Genomic DNA, 11,068 nt, shown 5'->3' on the forward strand with positions numbered 1-11,068 from the left:
ATTAATAAAAAGCTTTTCTCTTTTTGACACTTCGTTTTTTTTTTGAATCAAAATTCACGAGGTTCATTATTTTCATTACCAGTTGAGTGGTTTTTAATATTTATTTATTTTGTTATTTTGTTCTTATTTTTTTTCGGGTCATTAACATTCATGTGGCTACTAGCGTTGTAGTTCACTTATATTTCATAAAATTTAAAAAAAAAGTAAAAAAATTCAGAAGTTCATAAAAATGTTTAGAAAATTTATTCATGTTAGTAGTGAAGTATACTAAATTGCTATTCTGTCAGCCAATTTTTCCGTAAAAAAGTTGAACAATTCAACTAAAATTTAAAGATTAAAGGCCAAAATGATAAAATAATAAAAATGAAAACCAAAATGACAAAATAAATAATGTTTCTATGCCTAAATATTAATAACATTATTCAAATTGTGTTAATCTAAGCTTAAAATTCAGGAGATCTAATATTTTTATCACACCAATTTTGGTACAACAAGGTTTTAACCATATATGATTGAATGCTCTTATTATCAACATAATTTTTGTTAAAAATCTGGTTATTATACGATATATATGTGGACATGTTTCGTGTAACTATTTGGTTATTTTATAATAAAAATGAATAAAACTTTTAATATAAAAAACTAATTTACTTTTTAACGTAATGTATAATGATTAATTTTCATATTTTTTTAATGAAAAAGGTAAAATGCAATTTGGCAGGGACCTGCATGGTAGTTTTACCCCTCTCTCAAACTGTCAATATCACGAAATTTCAGTCAAGCTAGTTAAGTAAAAAACAATGACTAATAAGCCTTTAGTACTATCCATTTCGCCATTTGTACGGACCTCACAAAGCTTGTACGTTGAGACTTCAATGGAGACTGTATAGTGAGAAAACTCTTTACTAAAACAAACCAACCAAAAAATACGGTCTTTAATCAACAACCCCAATTCAAAGCAAAAAAGTCTAAATCCTAAAGTGAAAAAGATCCCGGTTCTTTAGTTTCTATTTAATGATTTTCATGGAACTTTAAAAGTAGTGAACACCCATCATTTTCCATTGTTGAACCCTTATTTCCTCAGGTGAGGTTCCTTTGGATTATTGTCTCATTTTTGGGTCATCATTATTCTGGGTTTTTGATAATATTTGTGGGTCTTTAATTCCTTTGGAGATTATTTTTAGCATTGTGTTGAGAATAGTAGAATTTATGTTTACTTTTGCCTTCTTTGTATTTTAATCATTTGGGTATTAGAGAACCAGGTTTGTATTTTAATAATTTATGTTTACTAATATGGCTACTTGTGTTGTAACATTTGGTTCTCAATCATCTATTGGAGTGCTATCCTTTTGGAGAGATTATAGTTTGAAGGAGCATATTGTTGGATTTTTAATTCATTGCTGATGATGTTTAGCATTGTGTTGAGAATAGGAGAATTTAGGTAATAGTAATATGCAAGTCCTTGTACTAGTAGTCATATTGCATTTTGTCATTTGTATTAAAAAAATGGTTAAAATTAGTCCTTATACATTAGATCAAAGAGCAACTTATCATCCCGTTAAAAACTCAATTCATTTCTACTGTTAAGTGATTTGTGATTGATAGAGCAAAATGCCACCTTGGAATGAGGTACACATGGAATTTTTACAATAAAAACAGACATAATTTTTATTATTATTATGGAATGATCAATTTGCTCTTGGATCTAATACAAAAGACTTAGCTTACCCAATTTTTTGAGTGGAGGGGACAAAATACAATCAACTCCTAATACAAGGGCTTTCGTGATTCTTTTACTGGAAAAAATTATGTTTACTTTGCCTTCTTTATCTTGTATATTTTCTTTTAACAATGTGGAGCTGTATTTTAACCAGGTTTGGAACAATGATTGGTAACATAATGTTTGGCATTTAAGCATACTGGTTTTAAGTATATATCTCTTGGAATTTGGGTTTTATGGCTACTTGTGTTATAACATTTGGCTCTCAATCATCTATTGGATTGCTATCCTTTTGGAGAGATTATAGTTTAAACGAAAGGTTGATTAATAAAGCTAGTTCCTTGAGATATTTCAATGGTGTTGCTTACAAAAAGCAAACAAATTTGCTCAGTTTATTGGACTTCAAATGTTGTGTTAATTTTCACAATGTTGGTCCAAATCATAGTAAAGAATCTTCCTAAGAAATTGAAGCTTAGTGGTGAAGAAAATGATGCAATGTTTTATTCTACAACCATCAACGAGAGCTTGAGAGAAACTTGTGATCCAAGTTATAACTATGGTGAAGCTAAGATCAAAGTTGTTGGTGTCGGTGGTGGTGGGTCAAACGCCGTTAATAGGATGGTCGAGCATTCGTTGAAAGGGGTGGAGTTTTTGATAGTTAACACTGATGCTCAAGCCTTGAAGATGTCTCCTATGTTGCCAAATAAGTGTTTGCAAATTGGTCAGGAGTTAACTAGGGGTCTTGGTGCTGGTGGTAAACCGGAAATTGGCATGAATGCCGCGAATGAAAGTAGAGAAGCTATCGAGGAAGCCGTTCATGGTGCAGACATGGTATTTGTGATGGTAAGTTGTATTTTGTTATGTTCAATTACTTTTTTAGCAATAAAAGCATCATGAAGGCCATTATACTAAGAATCGGATCGCATTTTGCCGCCTCTACTAAAAAATGGGCAAACTAGTCCTTATATTTTAGGTCAAAGAGCAAACTGGTCATTCTGTTAAAAATTCCATCCATTTCTACGGTTAAAAATTGGTCCCCATGTGTAACTGTCTTGTTATTTGTCAGTCCAGCCAATTTTTAACAGTAGAATTGGATGAAATTTTTAATAGAGAAGACTCTTTGATCTAACATACAGGGGACTCCATGGATCTAACATGAAGAATTTTGTGAATGAACTTGATTTCTCTAACATTTTGATACCTTTTAAAAACCATATATTCAATCTAAAATGATAATGTGGGAACTGGTATGATATTTTAATACACGAACATGCCTTGCCGTTCAAGCTTTCTAATTTTCGAGGGTGCTGGTGACCTGCAGGCAGGAATGGGAGGAGGAACCGGCACCGGTGGGGCTCGGTAATTGCCGGCATAGCAAAATCAAAGGGAATCTTAACCGTTGGCATTGTTACAACACCATTTTCTTTTGAGGGCCGGAAGCGAGCGGTCCAAGCTCAAGAGGGAATTGCAGCCCTTCGTGAAAATGTGGACACTTATCATTATTCCTAATGAGAAGTTGTTGGCTGCAGTTTCACAAGCCACCTTAATGACTGAAGCATTTAATCTGGCTGATGATATACTCCGGCAAGGCGTTCGCGGTATCTCCGATATAATTACGGTACGTATTCCAAATAAATAAATAAAAAGGTATTTTTTATGCCTAGCACAAAATTATATCAAAACAATAGATGAAAAATGAGACATGTCTGGTAGAGGTTTCCTTGCATTCATCTTTTCTTATTCTGGTTCGGGTTTATCAGAACAGATTCCTTCATCGATTCCATTCGGCATTTTTATGTTACCGTCTGCCTAACGTTTTTCAAAACTGATATGCAGATTCCAGGCTTAGTTAATGTTGATTTTGCCGATGTGCATGCTATCATGAAAGATGCTTATGGGGATAGGTACTGCAACTGGTAAGTTTTAGCTCTATAAGATAATTGATTGCCATATCTCACGGACTATGTTACTTGGACTTGCATTCGAGTGTTGGATATGGATACATGTCCAATATATATATTAATGGTAAAAGTATTATGAAAGCCCCTGCACTAGGAGTCAGATTGCATTTTGTCCCTCTACTAAAAAATGAGCAAATTAGTCCTATATGTTAGATTAAAGAGCAAGTTGGTAATTCCTGTTAAAAATTTCATTTATTTGTACTGTTAAAAATTGGCTTGATTGATAGAATAAGTAGATAGTGAGACATGGCGTACCACGTGTGCCTTATGCTGATGTACAATGATCAATTTTTAACAATAGAAATGGATGAAATTTTTAACAGGACCAGTTTACTATTTGATCTAACATATAAGAACTAATTTGCTCATTTTTTGAGTAAAAGGGGCAAAATGCAATCTAACTCCTAGTATAGTGGCTGCCATGCTAATTTTACCTTATATCAACACAGTGGTAACTAATAAAATTAAGCTAAGTTGCAGGCAAAAGTAGAGCCAGAGATGCAGCATTAAATGCCATTCAGTCGCCGTTACTCGACATTGGGATCGAAAGAGCTACCAGTATTGTCTGGAATATAACTGGTGGAACCGATTTAACTTTATTTGAGGTAAGCCATAGCATTTTGGTTTTGTATAATGTGCACATTTTGTTGTGGGGGATTGAATTGTTAGCCATTTTTTTTATTCTTGTAGGTGAATGCTGCAGCAGAGGTTATATATGATCTTGTAGATCCTAAAGCAAATTTAATATTTGGAGCAGTGATAGATCCATCACTATGTGGCCAAGTAAGTTTCAATTTGTTAGAATGATAAAAGCATCCGTTTTGTAACTAGCTTAGTCTTATAGTTATACACTAAAGAAAATAAGACATGAAAATGGCGGTGGTAGGACGGTGGAGGATATGGTGCCAAAGGGGAACACGGAGGTGGATATGGATGTGCCAAAAGGGCACATGGATATACCTGTTGAGGGGAAAATGTGATGGAAGCTAATGTGACGGTTCATTTGGTGGGCTGAGAGCCCTAAGGTGATGGTGGAGCTGGTTGGAGAGGGGATCCTTTGTTAAGGAATAGGAGAGGTGTATAAATGGGTTGACCCCAGTACTATGTGGGCGTGTCCTGATTGATAGGTTGTCAGTCATTGGTCCATACTTTGATAAGATGATGTGATGTTATCAAATTGCAAGGTATGTGAACAATAGAGCGTGTGAGTGACAAGTGATTGATATCTTATCCGAATGGTTATGTTGTTAGGAACAATTGATTTGTGTACTTCTGACAACCTGATAGAATAGTTCCCTTAGCGAAAGAGAAAAACACTAATGAATATATAAATGAATGTTGGTAATAGACAAAAGCTTCCTTATGCTTGTAGGTCAGCATAACTCTGATTGCCACCGGATTCAAGCGTCAAGAAGATAGGAAAGGCAAGGCAAGTCTTTTCTCACTTTACCTATTTCCAACATTTTGGTCTCATTTCGGGTCAAACTTAAGCATGATATTAATCTTATATACGCTTATTAAAGTCCGATTTAACCTGCCAATAATTCTAAATGGGTAGACTAAGTATCAAGTTCATTTTTTTTCTTTTTCGGGTCAAATTATGCTATTAATCTCTACTATGCTCTTAAGTTACAGGTTTAGTGCATTTATTTTAATTTAATCAATTTTAGTTCTTATATTTTTCGAATTTTAGAATTTCAATCTTGATTTAAAAGGTAGCATATAAATATGTTTGATTAAATTCTACTAATAATTTTGTACTATGCATACAATTGTAGATTCGGTCTATATTATCCAATTTCATAATTCTTAGCCTCAATGTTTTTCAAAACTTGAAAATTCAGTTTTAACAAAATTGGCTATTGTTAAATCCATTAACTGACCTTTTTGTGAGTAATAAATGAAAATAAGAAACTGACATATCATTACATATGTGATAATATATGTGCTTGCCGCATAAAATATTGAAAATATTAAAACTTAATGGATTTAAAAACTGCATTTTAGTTACGACTGAAATTTCAAAATTCGAAAAAGTATTAAGAACTGAAAATTATTAAAATTTAAAGTTCAAAACCTAAATCCACAACTTACGCATAATACATAAACACAAACACTAATAACAGTCAGGTTCAAGCCCTTGAAATATTGAATCTCAACTTTGAAATAATGTTGGTAAAGATTGAAGTCTCGAACCTTGAAAGCCTGGGTTTGAGTCTTACCATCTGTTTTTGCGATGTGTGGGTCTCTCTCTCACTATGTGTAATACGCCTTATGTGGATTTTGTCTAGTGTTTCGTCAACTATGTATTGTATAGATTGATTCTGCGTACTATTATAGTTGGTTGGATGAGTATTTATATTTGTAATTTCTTGTATTAGTGAGACTTAGTAGCTAATGAAGTTTCGGGAATCTTGGCAAAGGTTAAGATTTCAACACAAGAATGTTTAGATTTGAGTTTTATTATGTACGAATATTATGTGTGGATTTTTTTTATTTAAGAGTTTTAAAATAATGATGTTTTAGGGTGGAATATCACAATTTGTTTTTTTGATTAAATTTATATAAAATATTAAAAGAAAAATAAAAGCATCATCTAATAATATAAAAAAAATATTTAGTCATTTCATTGAAATTCAGTTTAAATATATATAAAAATATAATTATAATTATATTACCACTAAGAAAGCAGCTCCTTAAAGCCCGCCCGGCATCATACCCATGTTCTTTTGATTGGAACGAATTTAAGATGGCAAACTTTTGGTTAAATTCTATTAAAGGTCCCTGTATTATGTACTCTTTTGTAAATTTAGTCTTTTTTTAATTATAATTTGATTTTTTTCCGTACTTATCGAAATGTCTATTTTCAGTATTGAAGCTAGCTTCTTTTGGTTAATTTCACCAAAATTTTTGATGAGCTCTTTTTCTCTTCTTATCATTTTTTTAGTTAATACTTACGTGTACACATGATAGGGACATACTTACATCACACATGGATACATTATGTTAAAAAAGAGAGCTGTCCAAATAAAGGACTACCACTTACTCTTTTAGAGATTAGAACTCAAGTGAGTTCTTAATTACATAGCATATATATCGATATTTTTATACTATTAGACAAATATTATACATTTTTCCTTTTTTAAATCTTCTTTAAACATGCAAAAAAATTAATTATATATATTACATAATCACATATTTAAAAAACTAATTTGATGGAATTTTTGGAAAACAAAAAATATACATTTCGAAGAGAATAAAAAAAAATCAAATTGTAATAGAGAATTAAATCTATAAAAAAATTATTTAAGGACTATTTGTAGAATTTGAAACTTTTTTTGCATGTGGGATGACGAAGTCAATATTTTTCTCTACAAGATAAATATCAAAATTCTCGTTGCTTTAAGCAAGCCGACCTTAGCTCAGTTGGTAGAGCGGAGGACTGTAGTGGCAATCATGGCTATCCTTAGGTCGCTGGTTCGAATCCGGCAGGTCGGAATTTTTTATTATTATTTTCAACTTTTTAGGTTACAATTTGGTACCCAAAATTGATTAATTTAGTAGCTAAGTTTTTCAATTTGATACACGATTTCTTTTTCCTACTATTTGTATTTAATTTCAATATTCAATTTGGTATCTGAATTTTTCTCTTAGTTAAATATCTTTACAATTTGGTACTTAAATTTGACTACATTGTTTTATTTGTCACCTAAGTTTTTCAATTTGGTATTTAAATTTTTTTTTAAGCAGTTGCATTTTAATTGAATATTCAATTTGATACTTTTAATTCTCCTTTATTTTAATTAAATATATTTTTTTACTAAAACACATTTAATAAATATTCATTGAGGCATATGATACATAGAAATAATGCATTAAACCTTTTTTATTGAAAAAACCATGCAGCTAGTGATTGGCCATTTTGCCGGTCAACAAGTACCAAAAGCCAAAAACCCCTCCAAACGCACCAAGAGAGGTTCACTACAACCCAACTCTCTCCCTTAATTTATGCATTAGTATATATATACACATACATAATGAAGTTGGCAACTGAGTTGAGCTGAGGTGATGCGACCCTCTCATCATCACATTCACTTTATTTAGGCTTCCTCTTTTTTTTTTTTTCTTTTATAAGTCTCAAAGAAACTTAGACCCCTTCGTATTCTCCGCTCATACCCCAAATCCCCATACCCCTTCTGTAAGCTTTCTATCCCCTTTTTCTTCATCTTTGCTTATTTGATCTGTTTTTCAGCTTTTGAAATCTGGGTTTTCTTCCATTTTTCTTGTTTGATCTTTTACGAACTTTGGGTGCTTTTTCTTTTGGGGAAAAAAGTTTGAAACTTGAAATCCAAAAGGAAATAAAAGAACAAACTTTTTTTATCTTTGGAGTTTGATTAATTGATCCATTTTCATTATTATCAGTCAAATTTTTTTTTTATGTTAGTGAAGGGTGAAGAAGTTTTTGTATTGATTCACTTATCATTCATTTTGTATTTATTTTGTCTGTGACTTGTTTGCCTATGGGGGTTGATGAAATTGTAGCCTTGTTTGATGAGTTTAAGGCCTGTTTTAACACGGATTTCGGCTAAGTGTTGGATACAAGCACATGTTTATGCGTATAACCGTGCCCGAATATATGTTGGTTTGCTTATCATGCAATTCAGCTTCTTTATTGGTTGTAATTGTTCTATTATGTTGCTTGGGCTCGGGGACAAAACACATCGTTCGTGCCTCTTGGCATCATGGAATGTTTATAGTTCTTCGAGATTTCGAAACCCAATCATATACATAGCTTCTTAACCAACTGCTAAATGCCATTATGTTGCTTGTGATATTAAAAATTTTTAAGACTCTTAACAACATATCACAGTTGCTTATAAATGATCTTAATTCATTAGTCATTGTTTCACTACTTGGAGCCTGAATATTAGCTTATTATGTTGCTCGGGCTCGGGTATAGAACACTGTTCACACCTTTTGACATCTTGGACTAGTTATGATTCTTCGATATGTTGAAACACGATATCGTATAAGTCTATATGCCATTATGTTGCTTGTGATATTTTAAAGTAACAGCATATCAAAATTGCTGGTAAGTGATCTTAATTCATTAGCAATTGTCTCATAATTTGGAGCCTGAATATTAGCTCATCGGTCCCAGTTTTTCTTTTAATATTGCTATTTGCTTAGCTTGTATGTATGTATGAATGTATGTGTGTATGTGTATGCATGTATATCTATCTGTGTGTGTATGTATGTGTTTGTGTGTGTGTTCATTAGTCATTGTCTCATAGTTTGCTTGCCTTGTATGTATTTATGTTTGTATATATACATATGTAGGTATATATACATATGTAGGTATGCATGCGTGCATTTATGTTTGTATATATACATATGTATGTATGCATATATGTTTGTATGTGTGTATTGGTATATGTATGTGTTTGTTAAATGCTTGTATATGTCAACCACTTGACGAACTGACCATTGTTATTTAGGTTCAACAGCAAAGATGGCAACTGTGCGAGTTACCTCCTCTAGTATCGTTCAAGCTTCGATCCCGAACCGATTCACGAGTGCCATTGTCAAGGCCCCGACTTCTCTTGGATCTTTTAAGAACATCTCCAAACCTTTTGGCTTGAAATGTTCCTCCAATCACAAAACATTTATGGCAGCTTATAAGATTAAGCTTGTAGGACCGGATGGTGAGGTGAGCGAGTTTGAAGCCCCTGACGATCAATACATTTTAGATGCAGCCGAGGAAGCAGGAGTTGAACTGCCATACTCTTGCCGAGCTGGAGCTTGCTCCACATGTGCCGGGAAGATGGTGTCGGGTTCAGTTGATCAATCGGACGGATCCTTCCTTGACGAAAAACAAATTGCCGATGGTTACCTGCTGACTTGCGTTTCGTACCCGACCTCAGATTGTGAGATCCACACTCACAAGGAAGCTGATCTTTACTAGGTATTTTATGGTTTGAAATCAGTAGAATCTATCTAAAATACCCAGAAATTTCATCTGAATTTGTTGGAAAATAAAGGGTAAATGACTAAATGTTTATCAGGGACAATTTGTTGCTTAATATGCTTAGTGTTTGCTCTAAAGTTTGTAGCTGAAATTAGGGTTTCAATAATTTTTGTGGATTTGCCATAGAAAATATATACCAATATTGTCTTTTATGATCTAAATTGGTTTCAAAAACGAATCTTCAAAGTATCATTGCTCATGTTGTTAGTACACATGTTTTTAATTTGATTTATGCATTTTAAATATGCTAATTATCGTATTTAAAAAGCCGACATCTAACATTTAAGTTAGAGAAATTATTTTATGAACCCTTCCTTCCATATCAGTTATGGTCTCTTTTCAGTTATTTAATAATATCCAATAATTTGTTTTATCTTGAATCTTGAATCCTAAATAGGTTTGAGGTTCGAGGTTTAAAATTTTGAGTTTAGGATTTGAGGTTTGAGGTTTAAGATTCGAGTTTGGGATATAAGGTTTAAAGTTTAGGGTTCAAGATTTGAGATTTGAAATTTGGGATTTAAGGTAAAGAATTTATCAAAATTATATGCTAAAAACATGAAAAATTTTGTTAAAACATCATTAAATAATTAAAAAGGTATAATAAATAATATAGTGATAAGGGGACAATAAAACAATTTCTCTTCAAGCTAATGATTAAGCTAATGAAAGTATGTAATTGATATAGTGATAAACTGTTTTAAAATTTAAGACCAAATTAAATTTAGGTTATAATTTGTGGATGTTTAGAATAATTAATTTGAAGTGTGGAGATTACACTATTAGGAAAAAAAAACTCAAATTTAAATATTAAAAATAAATTATTAAAAATGGCTGACATAAATTTAAAAATAATATTATTAATTAAAAATATATAATCACGGAACCCTAAAAAAATAATTTTCATAAATATGAAAATTCGACCCACATAATCGAACCCAACCAACATAAATTTTTAAACATAATTACAATTTTAACACTCCAAGTGTTCCTTTTCTACCCTTTCTAAAAAATTCCCAAGGGCTGACAACCAAGACATACATGAGTAGTCAACCAAACCTAAAAACTTAAATCCTCAAAAATAACAACAAATAATTCACCGCATATCCAAAAAATAATACTTGTATTTGACACATATCTAACATTTATGTACAATTACAACTTCCACATATATGGAAAATCGTTATATTTAACACATATTGACATATATCTCAACATTTGTGTAGAATTACAACTTTCACGTATTTAAAAAAATACTTGTATTCGACACATATCCCAACATTCATGTAGAATTACAACTTCCACATATCCAAAAAAATATTTGTATTCGACACATATTAACATATATCTCAACATTTGTGT

General features: G+C 31.9%; 1 protein-coding gene, 1 non-coding gene and 1 pseudogene across 3 annotated transcripts; all 3 read left to right on the forward strand.

Moving 5' to 3' along the window:
* Window positions 1-800: 800 nt before the first annotated feature.
* LOC107949033 (cell division protein FtsZ homolog 2-2, chloroplastic-like) lies at window positions 801-6,168 on the forward strand (annotated as a pseudogene).
* A 924-nt stretch (window positions 6,169-7,092) lies between these two features.
* TRNAY-GUA (transfer RNA tyrosine (anticodon GUA)) lies at window positions 7,093-7,179 on the forward strand. Its single transcript is given in 2 exon segments — window positions 7,093-7,129; window positions 7,144-7,179. It is a non-coding gene; the product is annotated as a tRNA-Tyr (tRNA).
* Window positions 7,180-7,574: 395 nt separating this feature from the next.
* On the forward strand, window positions 7,575-9,870 carry LOC107949032 (ferredoxin-1). 2 transcript variants are annotated; one of them, XM_016883735.2, is made up of 2 exons: window positions 7,575-7,879; window positions 9,180-9,870. In XM_016883735.2, exon 2 carries the CDS (start codon window positions 9,194-9,196, stop codon window positions 9,644-9,646), a length of 453 nt encoding a protein of 150 aa, XP_016739224.1. In that variant the 5' UTR covers window positions 7,575-7,879; window positions 9,180-9,193; the 3' UTR covers window positions 9,647-9,870. The 2 variants fall into 2 exon arrangements, with proteins under 2 accessions (XP_016739224.1, XP_016739226.1); XM_016883737.2 differs by having other exon boundaries at window positions 7,697-7,879; window positions 9,189-9,870.
* The last annotated feature ends 1,198 nt before the right edge of the window (window positions 9,871-11,068 follow it).

This window comes from Gossypium hirsutum, chromosome A08 (assembly GCF_007990345.1).
Source record: "Gossypium hirsutum isolate 1008001.06 chromosome A08, Gossypium_hirsutum_v2.1, whole genome shotgun sequence".
Classification (NCBI taxonomy): domain Eukaryota; kingdom Viridiplantae; phylum Streptophyta; class Magnoliopsida; order Malvales; family Malvaceae; genus Gossypium; species Gossypium hirsutum.